At 44.2% G+C, this 19,240-nt stretch overlaps 1 protein-coding gene across 1 annotated transcript in view; it reads right to left on the bottom strand.

Moving 5' to 3' along the window:
- PMPCB (peptidase, mitochondrial processing subunit beta) overlaps positions 1 to 19,240 on the bottom strand; it is a 408,171-nt gene that overhangs the window by 359,013 nt on the left and 29,918 nt on the right. Inside the window, exon 2 of the mRNA XM_069628068.1 lies at positions 5,814 to 5,957. Coding sequence (XP_069484169.1) covers positions 5,814 to 5,957 — 144 coding nt within the window. The remainder of the gene's footprint in view (positions 1 to 5,813; positions 5,958 to 19,240) is intronic.

The following is a 19,240-nucleotide window of genomic DNA, read 5'->3' as shown; positions in this document are numbered from 1 at the left end:
GAACAGGCACGTCCCAGGCTTGAGAAGGCGACCCTAGAAGGAGTCACTTGACCGCAAATTATTTTCAAATGCAACACGTTGTCAGGCACAGTTCCTGTCAACATGCTGCATTTCAAAATAATTATGCTTTTAAATTTGGCGTGAGGAAGTTTAGACGTGGCTGCAATGTCAGCCACGTCCAAACGTCCCTCGCACCAAATCGGCGGTGCCAGAAAGGCTCCTGCGCCGAAATGGGCACAACGAACTGGCCGCGGCGGCCAACTGCTCGCGCCGAACCGGCCCGTGGGGAAACGACCGCGCCGAAAGGGGGTGTACCGCTTCGATACAATGCATTTCGGGAAACGTTTCAGTTCACACACGCTCAACAGGTTTCTCAAGCATTAGAAACTCAATGGCCGCACTGAATGCTTGTGCTGCAGTGCGGGTCACACAGCCTTCTTCCATTAGTGTCAGGGGTCCAGTTCCTGCCCCTCACACACTCCTGGGGTGGTCCTCCAACCCAGGAGAACAAGCACGTTGGATGTGAAGGAACAGGGCAGCCTTCCTGCATGACACCCTTCAACTTTTCTATTCTGTTCCAGGGAGTCCCCACTCCCAGGCCATGCAGTTCCAGTCCTCTGCTGCCTGCACCGACCTTGTGGTCCTGCTCCTGTCGATTCCCTCTGCTACTGGTTTGGGCTACATTTATACACCTGCAGCACCTTGAACGGCAGGTGTGGATGATTATTCAGCACTGCCCGACTAATGGGACATGCTTGACCTTTACTACTCTCGGCAGTCATCTTCCTCTTCACAATACTAAAAGAGCATACTCTTCATTGCTCTTAGTTGCCTCTTCTTTGTCCGAGTACTGGTGACAGTGTAAATTGCAGAGAAATGAGTGAAACTGGCTTACAATAGCCCATAAAGGTTGGGGAAGGGTTGGGTTGGTGGTTACTAGGAAAAGAGGGATACCATGTCTCACCCAAGGGCACCTCACTCCCAGTTCCCAAGGATCCTGACCCAGGTGATCCTCCCTCGTTTTTCCGCTGCAGGGTCGGGATCCAGTAACAAATTCCTTTCCCTAGCCACCTCCGTAGTGGATCCAAGGGGTACAGGAGTGACAATACCCTTGGGTTTCTAACCGCATTACACATTTTAGTGGAGCCACAATCACTGGATGTCGGCCACATTCAACTTTCGCATTGTTATTCTCATGCAGAACTTTACCTTGCATACAGACATCTTTCATAAACCGGCACCGTCTAGTTTTGACAACTATAGCCCTATAGTCAAACTTTAATAAATATCTTCTTTTTACTGCTTTCCTCCAATAGACTTCTCTGGGATCAACCTTTTTCTCTTTGCTTTGTTTTGGACAATGTTTTGACTTTTGTAGTTAGGTAAAGCCTTCTGCTTTACTCCTCTTGCCGGTTTGCTCAATCTATGGGGACCTTATCACATTCTAAAGCTTCTAAGCATATTCACATTGACATATGCAACCATTCTTGAGCAGAACACCTCCTTCCGAAACTGAAACGAGATAATCAATGTGGCTTTAAACTGGCCCGGCAGGCAGTCAATGTTAGCAAGTTGATTGATCTCATAGACCATGCCCAGAGGCAGAGGTCCCTTTCCACCCTTGTCTCTTGACGCAGAGAAGGCATTTATTTAATTTTGATTGTATTATGCATTAATTAAGTGCCTGTACAGCAAAAGGTGTTTCAAGGCACCACGGAATGGGACTTTTTAAGGAGAGTTCTTGTCAAGATGGGTATTGGCTCCAGAATGATCAATGCCATCATGTCCATCTATGCAGCCCCTTCAGCTAAAATAAAAGCGAACTGCTATCTTTCAGAACAATTACAGTGTACATAGGAGTAGCAGACAGGGTTGTCCCCTATTCTCCCCTTATTTGCTATGGTGGTAGAGCCTTTAGCACAGCGAATAAGACCCCCCCCCCCCTGAAATATCCACGGTTAGTTACAGAGGCAGCAAATTTAAGATCTCAATTTGCAGATGGCATCTTGCTCACACCGACTATTCCTGAAAAGCTGAGTACGGAGTAGGAGTACGATCATCAAGATGCTCTTTAAGGGATATGGGGAATTTTACTGTGTGTTGACCATTTGCGTCCAGGGGTACATTAGCTGAGATATTCTCATGCTGTTGTTGTCTAGTACCCCCCTCAAATTGATCTTCATGTGTTTCCACTTCCAAATGGACACGAGATTCAGCATCTAACTGACTAAGATCAAGACCAGTTTCCTTTGACAACTCTATCGCTACCACTTTGCTGCTATATTTTTTTTGGTTCACACCCTTTTTTTTAGTTTGTTGGTCTTTCTTAGTTTCTATTTTTTTTGGGTGATGCTGTCATTTCGATTTCTTATTTTCTCCTCACTTTTTTGCACTTTATAGTTTTTTTGCTTTTCTGGACATAAATGTCTATCCCGGATTATTTTCAGACACATTTTCTGGGGTGTCTACAAACCCTCCTCCTTTTTTCCCCTTCTTCTTGATCCATCAATACAGTGAGTGTTGAGGGACTATCAGGAGTAGGAAGACCTGCGGCCACCCGAACCTCTTTAAATGGCTCACTTTTAAGGGTTGCACTGATTGGTTTCTATCCCACCATTTCTTTTATCATTAGATTTTCCATTACCAAGAGTCTCTCATGATGCAATTTTGCTAACTTAATCAGGTCCATCCTTTCTAACTCCTCCTGTGTTGGGTTATATGTATCTGTGGTACCACACATTGTTTCATACTCTTTGCAAGGGTTCTGGACATTAGTATCTATTGCAATGGTTTGTGTTGCTTGCGTCGTCGTGACAGCATGAGTGGTACCACCAGGGCACTTTGAGTTGTTAGTATCCAGATTGGTATTGAGATTGGTTTACCATAACTTTGTGTGCCAACATGAACCCTTCACTTATTTAACTTCCCCAACATCTCAGCCAGGGATCCTTTCATTTCCCTTACTGCAAAGTGTGTACATTTGTGCCCTTTATCCAGAAGATTCAGAATCTGTCTTAATACAGGAAATGCGAGACAATTTTGTTCATTCAAGTCCGGCATAGTTTCATCAGTACGGTTCTGAGTGCTACACCCGCCCCCTGCTGACGTTTGAGGTGGATTGTCTGCAATGCCATTTTTGATCCTTATCATTGGATCACACTCTTCATATCCGTGTTTTGCCATTCTTTATGAGCATCAGAGAAGGGAGGGGGGATGAACAACATCATCTGCCAAGACCGCTTTTCCCATGGCGAACTTTGCTGTGTTACAGCATGTGTCGCCTTCCTTCTTACTATGCAAGTGTACAAAGTCCCTTTGTCTTCTTGGTGTGGACACTGGAGTGGAAGGATCTGACGATAGACACACATGTCTATCCAATTCAGCCATAATCACAGGGGCCAACACCGAGACATCTGCAATCTCACCCTTTCCTATATTCTCAGGTGGGGAAGACATCTCGTGTTGATGATCATCACCAGTAATCATTACATCGTCTACAGTGTCATGTATGCCATTCAATTCCCTTAGATACAATGCCTTTTCTTCGTTATGTGAAGATTGGAATGTTTGGTGTGGCATATAGCATGCGTTTTGTTGTTCAATACGTGCTACTGAAGCATTGTATGGTAATTTAGATAGTTGAGGTATTATACATGGTATGGTAAAAGAGTTCCATTATCACAGTGTCAGTAGAAGTCTCTGGAGTCCAGCTGCTATTTCTTCTCTAGGTATATTTTTCATCAAAGCATTATTCTTTTTTGTCACCAATGCCATCAGGCGTTTACCATTTCTGAGATTTGTTTCCATGTTGGTCACTATAGTAGTTCCCAATAGCATTCAGTTTTGCTCAAGTAGTTGAGAATCACCAGAGTGACAGAACAATTTCCACTCTTGTATTTATTATCACAATCTATGGCAACTTTACCTTGGGCTCAAAATCTCACTGAGGTCGACTTTTTCATGTATTACTGAATGTCAGTTAGTGCGTGAGGCTCTGTGGCACGCAGTCGCCCCAAGCTCATATGACACGCAGGCTTTGCAATATCTGTGTTTGAACAGTGTGATCCCAGTATTAGGACGTCTTGAGGCTCCAAGGGTCTAGGGCCCGCAGTCACCTCAAGCTCCTTTAATACCTGTTACCAAAACCACTTTGCGCACTCTGTGCAAGGTAACCTGAAAGCTCCGAGGCCCACAGTCACCCTCAAGCTCCTAGGTCAGCACAATTCCACGAACCAATTTTTGAACTAAGGTTTCGCACAGTACACTCTATATACCAAGTCACCTAAGGGCTCAAGGGCTCTGAGGCCCGCAGTCACCCTCAAGCTCCAAGCAACTATACAGGCGCAAGACTCCACTTTTCGCACAACGCGCAGTTTGCTTTATATGCCGAGTCACGTGAAGGCTCCAAGCCTCTTCACCCCGCAGTCGCCCCCAAGCTCCCAATACTGTCCAATTTCAGAGAACGCTTTTCACTCAATGTGCACTATGTGCAGTCACATCACAGTCCCCTCCTGGCATTCTCACCTCAGTTATATGTGCAAGTGTGGTGCTACACCCCTTAGTCAGTTCAATAATAAAGATTGAGCCATCCGGCCAGTCCTCCCACAACTCGCACGATGCTCTTGAATCGAATCCAATAGTCACTTATGAGCAGGTTTCCTGCACAACTTCTCCTCACAGACTTCCTTTGTATTTACAACATACCAAACTCAAGTTAGTGATTAGACGCAATGTTTCCGACAATCACCACGTGGACTGTAAATCGGGTCCTTCCCTTGTCTCACAGTTATTTTATACGCAAGGTCTCTGTGTCCTCACAGACGCTCTTCCGGGCCATGTGCGCAGCTTTCAACTTTCAACTAAAGCATGCAGGCATGTAGCGCTTTCGGTTCACAATCAGCACATGCTTGGCAGCTGCAGTATCAGGAGCGTCTCGCCGCTGCTCCGCAAACCACAAACACGGAAACACACTACTGGCACACCGCGCAGCGCTCCGTGCATGCCCGGTGTGTTTATAGTTCACTTCGCGTAGATCAGTCGAAATAGAAACAGGATTCCTCTATGATGGATCTTTCAACTTCCTCTGAAAGGCACGGAGCAGAAAACAAACAGAACCTCCTCCCAGTAACACGGAAACACACTACTGGCACACCGCGCAGATGTTAAACATTTGGACTTACTTGCTGTCTATGTCAGAAGACCAGTTTCCAAATTCCCCCTCTAGCTCCATTACAGCCTTTGTCAATCATTTATATGCCTTTCTCACGCATAGGAATGGACATAGTTGGACCCCTTGAGCCATTAAAATTCAGAAACCAAGACATACTGGTGGTATTAGATTATGCAAACAGATATCCTGAAGCCTTTCCTTTACGGAATAATACAACAACAAATTCTCACACATTTAATTCCATTTTTTTCCAGAGTTGGATTGCCAAAGGATATCTTGACAGACCAATGCTCCACTTTTATGAGTAAACTATGACCTCTGTGGAGAAAATTCCCTGTAGTGTGGAGAAATACCAGTCTTGCAAAATAACAAATTATTGAAACTGTCAAGCCACTTTAATTTCTATGGGGATTTCTCTATTTTGTAAGAAATACACATCTTCTCTAAATGATCTCCTGAGGGATAGGGTATTCAAAACGTAGATGCAAATCTAAACAAATTCCATTGGTCCGTTTAAGAATGTGTGTTTTAAATCACATTGAGAATTATGTTCTTTGAAATGGATTGGACAATGCATTTATTTAAAAAATTAATAAAAAGTATGCTATACAAAAAAAGAATTATCAACAAGATTGTGACTTACTGTGCACGTTGAAAGACCAGAGTCTTCCGAGGCAACTCTCAGGCCATTCTGTAGAGAGGTGACCTTGGTCTCAGGAACATTTAGAGATACTTGTATTTCTGCTGCTTGTGTTGCCTGGAATCGGTTTAAATGAAGGTTAATTCTCTGTAAAACAAAAATGTTTATTAAAGTCTACTTTCTGTTGCCCAACCATGTCACAGACGTTTAATTATTAAGATGGAACATTTAAGGGCATCGTTCTGGATATCACATTTTCTTGTGCCAGCATTATGACTGGGTAATAGCCCAAAAGGCTTGCTTGTTTAAATAGTTGCAAGTGATTTAAAGGTTAAAAAGGCGAGTCTTGAATCAAACCATACTTAAGCAAGTGACATTACGGTAAGGACTGTTAATTTTCATATATTAAAGCTCATGCCACAAAATCCCAGAAGACGGGAGATAAAAGAGGTTACCATAGTATCACCTAATTAACCAATTGCAGTATGATAACACATTTTACTAAAACGAAAACCTTAATTTCATCACTTTCCATGTTGGTGTGGGCTTGGAATTTGCTTCCCAATAGAAGAGGGCAAAAGGTTAAAGAAACTAATTGAAAGTCATGGTCACGACTCTTATTTCACATGACATTTTAAATAGGAAATTGAATGTTTTCCACTCGAATTTTTGTTTTCATCTATCAATGCACACTAAATTTCACATGTGGCAGACGTGGCCATATCCAAATCACCAAATAAAAGTTGGCAAAGTTTGATTTTGATATTTTTGGTACATACCTAAGCCTTAGGCTCAAGCTGCACACATCAAAGAATTTTGAAAATAACATCAACCAAACTCAGATATTCACTTTGTTGGCCCAAAAAAGGAGCGATATTTAAGCACATGCTTAGAAGATGCAGAGGGTCAAACGAAATGAGTTATATACCATCTCCCAAAAAAGATCCTTAAACAGTACACCCAACAATGCACCATATGGTCAGAGGTACAAAATAAGGTACATACTTCACATGCACACAAAACGCACCTACGCACAGGGATAGACATTGGAATGTGTGTAGCAGTTCCTGGAAGTAGGTTACCCTAGCCTCTCTCTGCAATTATATTATTGATGTCCGAATGTAACTCTATTTTTAGGCTATCCCTTATATTTGCACTATTGCTTGTGCATGTATGTTTAAAGAGAATCGTTTTTCTTGATTTTTTCTATTACATTTTGGTTGGTACAAAAATAAAAATCAGCAGAAATCTCAGGTTATTATGTATTTTCCTAGAACAGCGTGCCGCTCTGTAATGCTTATGGGAAATGCGAGCTGAAACAACATTGTGCCGGTGCACAGCCATCTTGGACACTCATCTCACATCACCGTAACGAAAGCCTTCGTTTTTCGTGGACTCAGCGGAGTGAATGTGCATCTCAGCAGCCAAGGCAAGGCAAGGTCAAATAAATATTGTTGCTTAGTGGATTTACTGTGGAGAAGAGTTATTGTATTGTCCGCTGAAGGATGAGCCAGAGAGGGAGTTGAAGCGCTCTGCAGGTGCAGTGATAAGGGGTCCTGGGAATTAATGCAGAGAGGGCAGCTGGGTTTTTCCACTTCTGGCTGGTATTTTCCACCCTTTAGCCCTTCCTCTTGTGATCTGCTCTTCGGCCGAGGGCAGTCATAACTGAAAAGGGCAGGGACATGCCCCCATGAAGAGAAGAGGTTTTTTCCTCTGTGGTTAGCAGTTCGAATCTGGACCCCCGGGTGATGCAGTTTCGCTGAGAGGGCGGACGCTCCGCTCCAGTCCCTGTTATTGCATGTGATCCCTTTGCCTACCTGCTCTGGGACTAAGCAGTGTCATAGTGGCCGGGATGAAGGTGTCTTCTCCAACACTGATAACAGTGACGCGCTCTATAACTGACTATATGCTTTATCACAACTAATGGTCTAAGTGTGATTTTTGCCTGTCTTGAGTACAATAACTTGTTTTGTCGGGGGAAGGGGAAAGGGAAGTCTAAGGTTTCCCCCACGTGGCCCAGCAAAAGCAAAATAAGCTCTAAATTAGGTTTTTGGTTAATCCAAGTACATCATATGCAAGCGGCAGAAAGTGGTGTGATTAATACCTAGCATGCAATGTAGGAGGATAGTGTAAAGGAAATTTACGGCAATTTGGTTAATTTGTAATACATATGACTAACACTTATTTTTGTACCAACTAAAATGTAATAACAGAAAAAGTCAAGAAAAACTATTCTGTTTAAACATACATGCACAAGCAATAGTGTAAGTAAAAGGGATAGCCTAAAAATACAGACTTAAAATCGGACATCAATAATATAATTACAGAGAGAGGCTCGGGTAACATGCAGCAATGAGTGTTTGAATGCATGTTTTCAGAATAACAACTGTAGGAGGAGGCCCAGCGCAATGCTGATGGAGGCGGGATGAGAACACGCACATCAGTGGGGATACAGTGGGTAACATCCACCAGTATACAAACAATTTCAAAATGGCGACCGCGTCAAAGCTACGAAATGTGATTGAGTGTGGAATTCATTCCAGGATTAAGGCAAGTAAGACTGTAACAATGGTAAAAAACATGTTGCTTTTAAGCAAATGGATGTTTTTACAAATAAAATTAAGTGTTTGATGGGTTTAAACTGAGAGAATAAGTACATTATTAGGACTTGAATGTGTGGGGGCAGGGTACAGACCCCAAGAACTCCATAATTCTAACCAGGCGAATGAACGCAGAACAGAATTGTCTGAGATGCTTAAACTAAGGGAAGAAGCATATTGCCAAGAATGGAATAAATTAGGGAGGTGCATGGACCCTAAGAACCGCAATATTTTGACCAATGAAATTGACAAACGCACATAGGAGAGAGGAACCTAATGATAATTGACATGATTCTCTTAATAAAAACAATAATCTTAGATAAACACTATCAACCTATGATAGGAGACTTATGCCTAATATCAATCAATTCTATTATAGAAACAGGGAACAAACCCAGGACTAGTCCAGAACCTAAAAACAATCAACTACTACTTACGCCTAGCAAGACTGGCGAGTATGACGCATGAATAATAACATATGGAGAGTACTGACCGTATGAGCCGCTATGAGTAAAGGACATATTTCTCTTCGTTTATATCTGAAAACTTAATAAGAACATTATATTTGTTCAAACAAAGTAGTAAGAAAGATAAATCTAAAATTGATATTTTCAAAATGAAATTGGTAAAGCACAACTAGTGAAATGTGCCGTTTTTGTTTTTTCCCCCCCTCGAAACCTACCTTTCGCCAACCCTTTGATTTTTGTCTATTACTGAAATATGTCTGTTGTGTATTAATGTATAGCTTGAATTGTAATTTACTGTTCTAGAATGGAGTCCTGTTTTGAGAAAAGCCCAGAGGCCTAACGAAACACGTGTTAACCAAAGGACATCCTATTAACGATAGAAAGACATTATGATACCTGCAATACAATCTATATGCATATTACAAACCTTTTGAGAAATTACATTTTGAAAATCAGAAATGGATCTTTGTATCCTGGCTCAACTAAAAAATACATTGGGTTTCCCTATATAATTTGTAGCTGGCAGATTTGAAAGATCAATTGGAAAAGGCTGCATTAATTGGCTCCAAAATCGGGGCCTGGAAATTAGTTGGCTATCATATGCGGACGATGTGGCACTCTTGGATGGGTCACCTATAGGTCTCCAGAGGCGGCTTACAGCGCTTAGTACTCACGCCAAAAAAAAAAGAAAAATGTGTTGATCATAAACCAGAAGATATTTCACATTATCACCTTTCGTGATATAAAGAATGAAACCAGTAGAGTAAAGTGGGCAGTTGACGGCATCAGGATAGATACTAGGAAGGAAGTGCTGTACCGATTCTCGAATAAATCGTACACAATTCTAAACTTAGGGGGTGGGGGGCAGAGTGAAAAGAAAACAAACGGCCAACTGCCCTTCCAGATGAGACAAATCCTACAAAAGTTTTGTAAATTCTCCATTAAACCTCCGATACATTTCTATGTGGGAAAAGCTATCCCCAAGATTATGTATGGTGTTGAATTGGATGGTGCGGCACATAGCATTGCCTGGGGTAGATTGGAGGGCAGGCTGTGGAAGAGTGTCCTGGGGCTGCCATCCTCTCTTCCCATGGCATTGCCATGCTTCGAATTGCGTTTGCTGTCTCTGCGCTGGTTTTATTGGCGGAGAACGTCACTTATTGCGAAAATTGTGTCTCCCCCCCCTTAGCAAATACTTTGTTTGTAAATCTACAAGACTGTTTGAATGATAAGATCTCTCCTTTTCTGAATATAATCCTAGCACTTACGGATTATTTGTTTAATCAAATGAACAAAGATAGATCTGAATTAATAGCAAACCCATTGAGTATTAAAAAGACACTAAAGAAGTGGCATTGGATACTACTATTGACAAAACACGACGATACAAAATACATTTAATCTTCCAGCATATTGATAAACCGCTTGGATATTTGACTAAATACCTGTGTTGCTATCCCTGCCCCATAACAAGACAATCGTTCTTGAGGTTCCGCTTGAATGTTTTGCCAACTTGAAATTCGTTATGCTCAATAAAAAAACACGAGAGGGAATGAATAATATTTGTTCATCTTGTAATGTTGCACAAAGGACAGGAACTCTGCAACACCGACTGGTAGAAAGCCCTGTCTTGGCTGATATTAGAAGGAGACACTTTTTATTTTTTTGCAGTGACAATGTTTTTATACTTGCAGAGGATATGTGTAAAAGTCTGTCCACCCGAACGGAGTAATTTTTAAACGTACACTGTGGTTCAAATGCTAAGGGAGCTCAACTTATATAGTTCACTTGACTGCTCTGATGAGTTATGCAATTATATGATTGGTTTATTTAGAATATGTGAATTGTGGACATTTTAATTGTTTCAATTGCAATGTATTCACTTCTAAAATTGTATGTCTAAGTTTATATTTTTATTCATATTGTATTAATCTGTAAAATAAATTGTGTATAAAATCCCTTTTTTTAATCAAATTTCACAATTAAAATAAATAATTAATACTAGAAGTGAGTACAAAGGCACCAGGGAAGACCCAGTCAGCCAGCCTCAGAAACCACCATACAGCCTCACTGGCATAAAAGGGGCTGGGAAATTCACTCAGTGTCTTGGACCGAGAGAAAGTAGACATACCCATTGATGCTCCCTTGATACAAGGGGAGACTGATGGAAAAAGAAGAGTGGAGGGACTGCTACCTAGAGGGAGAGAGTACAAGCGTGGAAATGCTTGGAGCGGAGGTGCTCAGCTGTTGTGCCCAAAAGGAAGAAGGCAGACTAGAAGGGCCGCTATGAACTTCAGAAAAACTGGAAAGACCAAGCTTGGGGCTTCCAACCAGCAACCCCTGGAGAAAAGCAAGGTATTTCAGGTCCTGGCAGGATGGGGAAAAGCTTATGAGCAAGGCCTGCTGTGAATGTTGAACTCCAGGCCTAGGAGAGACGCCCGTTTTGAATGCTGTAACCAAAGGCCTGTGAGAGAGACCTTTTGCGAGTTCCGACACCAAGGTTTGGGGGACCCATCATGAATTCAGAAGCTTAGGGTCCAGGAGGGGCCTGTTGTATACCCAGAGAGAATCAAGATCTAGTTTGTTTCATTATAGTGGGGTAGGGACAGACTGAAGAGAAGATTTGTGAACGGTTTGCTGTGGCCATTTACTGGGCCTTTATCTAACTAGCTTAGGGTATTCAGGATGCTACAGACCCCAAGATTATGTTTAACGTTCTGTTGGCCACATCATTTGGACATTTCTGTGTAGACTAGGGAGTCATCAGAAGAGATTTTGGATATTTATGTTTGATCAAGAGAGGGCGGTGGGGGGCGGCACTAAGGGGACACCTTTTAGTTTAACTCATCCCGACAGTTGGTACCGTTCCCTTAGACATTTGTTCAACTTAAATCCTAATTGACATTATACAAAATAAAGGTCCATTAAATCTGATTTCTATAAGTGACATGTACCATTGTCTCAAGTTCCCCACAGTTCTACAAGCCTAAACTTCCATGTGAAAAGCAAACTATACTTTGCCCAGTACATTTGCTCCATTATGCTTTAACTGTCTTCTAGAGGTTTCATAATGGACAGTCTATATCAAATGCCTGACACACAGTGAATGCCAGATATGTGTGTGGCACCTGTTGGCTTGGGGAGCAAAACGTAGCTCCTAGTAGCTTTTGGTGTCAAGGTAATCAGACTCTTGTAGGCTATATCGAAAATCACCAAGTAATGTTCAACTCTGTACCAACCACACTCACCCAATAGGTAATCAGACTCTTGTAGGCTATATCGAAAATCACCAAGTAATGTTCAACTCTGTACCAACCACACTCACCCAAGGCATCAAACCCTAGGATTCAAAAGGGCAAAATTAAACAAAACATATTGGCAACCTTTTCCATGGCACGAGGCACTGAACACAGAACAAACAATATACCACACAATATAAGGGACACACAAAAGTATGAAAGGCAATAAAATCCCCCATAACATTTCCATAAAGGCACCCTATACAAACAAAGAATACAATGTTTATAGCAGACGAATCTTTAACCATAGACAATGGCAATTACCATCGCCCCTGGAGGAACCCATAGGAGTGGTAATTGGTGCACACCAAAATATACTTTATAGGAAGGGATATGGGAAGTACTTGGTCTGAACACTGGGGGTAGAAAAGGTACTGCCACTAAATGACCCTATTAAAAACCCAAACTTCTGGAGATCCAAGATGGCCGCCGGGGAGATCCAAGATGGCCGCCGGGGCGAGGAGACGCAGTTAATCGGCGCTCCGCCCGGGCCGCCAAAAATAAAGCACGCATAAGGCAGTAAGGGCCCGTTCCTCGGCCCCCCCCGACAGCTGAGGTCCCCCCCCCCCCCCCCTGGCGTGGGGGCGGCGACGCGGCAGGAAAATCGAACGCGAACAGCGGGAGAACAGGTCCGGCCCCTCTCCCATCGGAGCCGTACGGGACTTCACCGCGCAGACCAGCGCTTCGGAAGAGGGCGGTGCGGCGGGGATAGCCCAGCGTGGGAGCAGCATCGGGAGCTCCGCTGGGAGCCCCCCCCCCCTCGGCAAGCCCTGACAGGCGGTCCCGAGGATCAGGGATCCGCCCGCGATCGTGTCAGCGGCGGGGAGGAGGAGCGGCACGGGGGAAGGAGCGGAGCCGCCCGCGGAAGAGGGGAAGCAGAACACCGGCAGCAGAAAAGGTGAGCCAGCCGGGGGGGGGGAGGCGGCAGATGAGCCATCATCCACCGAGACAGCACAATGTGACCCAGCACCCACCTCCATAATGCTGTGAAGACACGGAACAGGAGGGAGTGGGAGAGGAGGGAGTGGCGCACTAACGGAGATCGAGACTGTCTCGGGAAGACACGCGGAAGAGGGTCTTCCATAAGAATTCCCAGCTAGAAACAGCACCCAGGCATTGGACCGGCTGGGGATCTCTCCCCCTGCACGGCACGTCCAGGGCACAAGGGAGTCCACCGCTGGAGTCGCCTCCCCCATAGGGGGGGGGGATAGCGGAGTGGGGGAACGCAAGAATAAGCCTCATAGCCACAGGGGTGAGGACGAGACGACAAGGAAAGAAGAGGAATAGGGGACACCACGTCCAGAAAAACAAGAGCTTCCCCCCCTCCCCTACACTCACAGGAGTACGCCGGAGGAACCGAACGGGGGAAAACACTACTGGAAGGCTACAAAAGGGTACAGAACCCCATAGACCCTCCAATAAAACACTCCGCCATGTCAAGAGCAAAAGGGAAGGGCAACCCCTCCCAACAGACACCCCAATCGATAAAACAAGGCGCAGATATATTACAAATGTGGACTACGGAGGGAGCATCACAACCGAAAGGGAGAACCCAGGAAGGAACCGATGGCGAGGCAGAAACACTCTCCCAGAAACATCATCCATTGACCAGGGAAGATATGCAATCATGGTTCATGGATTTTCAAGAGAAGTTCATGTCTACAGTTCAAGAGCAATTTGCAACCATGAAGAGCGAAATGAAACAAGCGGTCCAAGACATAAGACTGGATATAAACAACCTCGAAGAGAGAACGGATATGGTGGAAAAATCAGTGCAAAGTCTTGAAGAAGATACGAGCCAAATAGGCGAAGCACAGGAACGGTTGGTATCTCTCACTCAAAACCTGGAAATACAATGTGAGGATCTGGAGAATCGCTCCAGACGCTCGAACATTAGAATCAAAAACATGGTGGAATCAGTACTAGATAAAGACTTGAAAGAAGCGGTAAAAGAAGTGTTTAGAGACATATTGGGGACGCAAGATGCTGAAGCTATCGGAATCGACAGAATACACAGGGTTGGACCCAAAAGAGCTGGAGCCCCAGGGGAAAGACCACGCGATGTCCTGGTGGCCCTCTCTTCTTATCCACAGAAAGAACAGATTCTAAGAAGGGCGAGGGAAATGGAACATATCAAAATGAACGGGCAAGACATCCAATTGTATCAAGACTTGGCCATGGTCACCCTCCAAAAAAGAAGAGCAATGGCCCCACTAGTGAAAGTACTAATTGAAAAACAGATCCGCTACAAATGGACCTTCCCATTTGGGCTGCTATTCACCTGGGAAGGAAAACAGAGAAGGGTCACCACACTGGAAGAAGGCCTCAGCACTCTGGGACTACAAGAGGAAGAGGTGGAACGTGGAGAAGCCTCATACAGGAGAGATCGTACAAGAAACCCAATGGGCTGGGAATCCAGTAAGAAGAAAAAGACAAGCACAGGGAGGGAAACCCGAAGGAAGGTACCATGAGAAAAATAGAAGAACGCATAACTGGGGGACAACATGGAAACCGGATGCTGAGTATGGACCGGGGGGGGGCGGGGGAGCGGCACCCAAGGGACAATCCACGGTTGGCGGCCCGGGCGAGCCCCGACAGGGTAGTAATCGGAAATAACAAGTGGATTACTGGGGTTTAGGACTCCCCATGGCATACCCCCCCCGAGGGTTTGGAGGGCAGGGAGCGAGAGGCGCAACGCCTCAGCATCAATAGGAACCCTAACCCTACTCGGGGGACAGTTTGTTGAGTTTAAAGTTACAAGTTGGGGGAAGGGGGAAGTTGGGGGGAGGAGAAAGGATCGGAGAAATCTAGGAGGCAAGAATCGCAAAGAAGAAGACAGGATGCATCGACACACTAATACAACAAAATGGAGATGGTACGCATATTAACCTACAATATTAGAGGCATGAACCACCCAACAAAAAGAGCGAAATTAGAGAGGCAGTTTAAAAGAGGAAATGCTGATATACTGCTTCTCCAAGAAACCCATATAAGAACAAGGGATAAGCAGAAAATAAGGCTAAAAGGATACACAATCTGGGCTCAAGCAACGACAGTGGAAAAAAAAGCGGGGGTATTGATAGAGGTAAAAGAAGGGAAGGGCTATAAAATGCGGGACACAAAAGTAGATAAAGATGGAAGATACGCCTTCGCCAATATAGAAGTGGAAGGCTATAACATTACACTGGCCTCAATCTACGCCCCTAACCAAGGACAGGATGGGTTTATTAAAGATATGCTATCAAAGTTGGAAGAATTTGCAAAAGGGGAAGTGATCATGGGAGGGGACTTTAATTTGGCATGGAATCCACATTTGGATAGGAGCACGGGGAATACTCAGGGACAAGGGGCGCCATCGAAGAACCTGAGGCAAAGAATGGACCACATGGCCCTGAATGACGTTTGGAGGGAATTGAAGGGCGAACAGAGGGGGTACACATATTTCTCACATGTCCATAATACTATGTCCAGGATAGACTATTTATGGGTATCAGTGGGACTACTGGGAAAAATACAAGGGGTGGAAAAGGGCACGATCGCCCTATCGGATCATGCCCCACTGTGGCTAGATGTGGCATTCCCAGGGAGAAAGAACGGGCTCTGGAGGTGGAAGCTCCCGCAGGAGTTGATCCAGGACCCAGCAACAGGGGAGACAATAAGGGAAATGATAGAGGAATACTTTACACAGAACGACACCGGGGAGGTGGCAGTGAGTACAGTCTGGGATGCATTTAAAGCAGTGCTGCGGGGGAAGATGATAGCGTTGAAAATCACAAGAGATAAACAAAAGTTTCAATGGGAAAAGGAATTGGAAAGAACAATAGAAGATATACAAGAAAAAGTACTGACACACCCCACCAGGCTTTTAAAAAAATCACTAAGACATACACAAGGGCAATTAGAGATGTTACGTACAAAGGGTGCAGAACGTAATTTACTATATCTGAAACAGAGATATTACATTAAGGCTAACAAGGCAGATAGATTACTGGCGAGACAGCTAAGGGCCAAAAAGAAAGAAACGACGATCAAGGCCATGTGCGATGCGAAGGGGGATGTCCAAACTCGCACACACGAAATGGGGGAAGCACTGAGGCAATACTATCAAGATCTCTACTCCACCGAAAGCCCTAACATAAACGCCCAAGAAGCATATCTAATGACCCTACAGATACCAAAAATAGCAGAAGAGGATAAACAAACATTAGAAGCCCCCATTAGGGAAGAAGAAGTTAGCAAAGCAATAAAAGGACTCCCAAGTAACAAAGCCCCGGGCCCTGATGGTTTTACAGCCCCATTTTATAAAAAATACTCAGATATATTGACCCCGATACTAACCAGACTCTTGAACTCATTTAAGGATAGCGGTAATGTGACCCCCACAATGAATGAAGCAAAAGTTCTGGTGTTCCACAAACCAGGTAAAGACCCAACTAACCCAGCATCATATAGGCCAATATCCCTGATTAATCTAGATGCAAAAATTTATACGAAAATCCTGGCGACCAGGCTATCCCCACTACTTCCAAACCTAATTAGCAAGGATCAGTCGGGATTTATCCCAGGTAGGCAAACCCACGATAACACTAGGAGGCTTGCACATCTAGTAGAGAAAATTGACATCTCCCACACCCCAGCGATACTATTGTCGGTAGACGCAGAGAAGGCGTTCGATCGGGTGGAGTGGTCCTTGTTATTTAAAGTACTGCAGCACATGGGATTTGGAGAACAATATATCACGCGCATTAAAGCAAACTACAACTCACCATCCAGCAGAATAGTCATTAATGGTGAGGTTACGGATAAGATTATAATCTCAAGAGGAACGAAACAGGGATGCCCCCTTTCACCACTGCTGTACGCCCTATTCCTGGAACCGCTTCTTATAAAAATACGAGAATCAATAAATATTAAAGGGATCAACATGGCTGGACAGGAACATAAAGTTATAGCATATGCGGACGACATGCTAATTACCTTAGAAAACCCCGAATCCACCCTTCCAGCCGCGGTGCGAGAGCTAGAAACCTATGGGACCATATCCGGTCTAAAGATTAATAGAAAAAAATCAGAGATCCTAATATTGGCAGGGGACAGAGCAAATATAGAAAGGGAAGCAAAGAAACTAGACCTCACGATTGTAGAGGGAGGCATAAGATATCTGAGAATAGTGATCCCTCAGAAAATAGAACAATTTTATGGGGAAAACTATCCGTTGCTACTCACAAACATCCGTAAGGAATTGAGCAGATGGAATCCCTTGCAGATATCATGGTGGGGTAGAATACAATCAGTAAAGATGACTATTCTCCCAAGGGTGTTATACTACTTCCAGGCTCTCCCGGTGAGTGTCCCCGACTCGTTCTTCAAAACCCTAGCAAAAATAGTATCATCTTTTGTGTGGAAAGGGAAATCGCCTAGGATAGCGAGAATGGTCCTCACCGCTCCAACCAGGGAAGGGGGGATGGCGCTCCCCCATTTCAAAAAATACTTTCAGGCGGCACAGCTTAGAGTCCTAAGGGAATGGGTTGGGGAGAACCCACAACAAATTTGGGCCAAACAGGATAGAGCAGTGGCAAGGACCCCGTTGGTAGAACTTCTCTGGAAGCAAAAACAGCATAGGCATAAGAATGTAGGGATCAGTGAAATTATGAGGACCACATTGAAAGTATGGGATACCCAGACACGAAAAGGAATAATGACCACCGCACTGGGACCCTTTACCCCCATATGCAGAAATCCACAGTTCCCCCCGGGAATGGAACAAGGGGCATACGATAGCTGGGAGGAGGGGGGCATAACCAAAATAGGCGAGATGTTCATTGGTAAAGAAATTAGATCACTGGAATCCTGCAGTATAGACGAAAAAAAACCCAAAAGTAATAGATATAGATATGAACAGCTAAAACACTGGCTGAACTCCCCGGAAATCACCGAAGCAGCAACCAGAGATCTCACAGGGTTCGAGACATATATCATCTCCAATACGGGGGAGAAAAAGTGGGTATCCATACTATATAAATTCATAAACACACAAGGAGAAGACATTAAATGGTCATATAGAATAAAATGGGGTAGAACGCTGGAGGTAGAACCAAGGGATAAGCAATGGGAAGACCTATGGAAGCAAATCCCCAGAATGACCCGCTCGGCACAAACAAGGGAAATGTGGGTAAAAATTATGACTCAATGGCACTTTACCCCAGAGAGGCTCCACTCAATGTATCCAAACTCATCTAACCAATGCTGGAGGGGGTGTGAAGAAGTGGGCACATGGAGACACATTTGGTGGGACTGCAAAGGTGTTAAACCCTTCTGGGAAGAGGTGAAAAACGAAATGGGTAAAATATTCCCGGATGTGGGTTTGCTGGGGGAGGGAGTGTGGCTCTGTGGAATCAGAGACGATACAGCAATGCAATACAGCAAATCACAATGGAGAAGCTGTATGGGCCTACTTATAGCGGCATGGACCACTATAGCGCAGAACTGGAAGAATAAAAATACTCCACTGACCTGCACTTGGCTTCGGAAAGTGTGGGCCCACATAACTATGGAAAAAATTACACATAAGATCCAAGGAACTGGAGACACATTCGGAAAGGAATGGGAAGGGATATTGCAATACCTGCAGTCAGACTTTATGGGTCAATGGTGCCCTCATAATGTTAAGGTTTCAGACATCTTCAATGCATAAGTGGAACAATGGTCTTTAAGATTTCACCCGACCAGAGGGGAGGGAGGGGGTGGGAGGAGGGAAAGTTTTAATGTTAAATGTAATTATACCTGCCTTGTTTCAATAAAACCAATAAACACAGTTTTAAAAAAAAAAAAACCCAAACTTCTGCAGACAACATATGAGTGGTAATTGTAGGACACCAGAATGTACGACAGGGGAAAGGATATGGTTCACAGTTAATCAAAACAGCGGGCTAGGAAAGGGTGCTGCCAGTAACCAACCATACTTAAAAATAAAATCCTTCTGTATACACCTCTCAAACTCTGAACTAAACACAACCATACCTCTACAGCACAACAAACTGCACGCACTTTACTACACCAGTTGC

The sequence above is a fragment of the Ambystoma mexicanum genome, chromosome 12 (genome assembly GCF_040938575.1).
Source record: "Ambystoma mexicanum isolate Mex_15411 chromosome 12, UKY_AmexF1_1, whole genome shotgun sequence".
Lineage (NCBI taxonomy): Eukaryota > Metazoa > Chordata > Amphibia > Caudata > Ambystomatidae > Ambystoma > Ambystoma mexicanum.
This window is presented reverse-complemented; position numbering and strand designations above follow the sequence as displayed.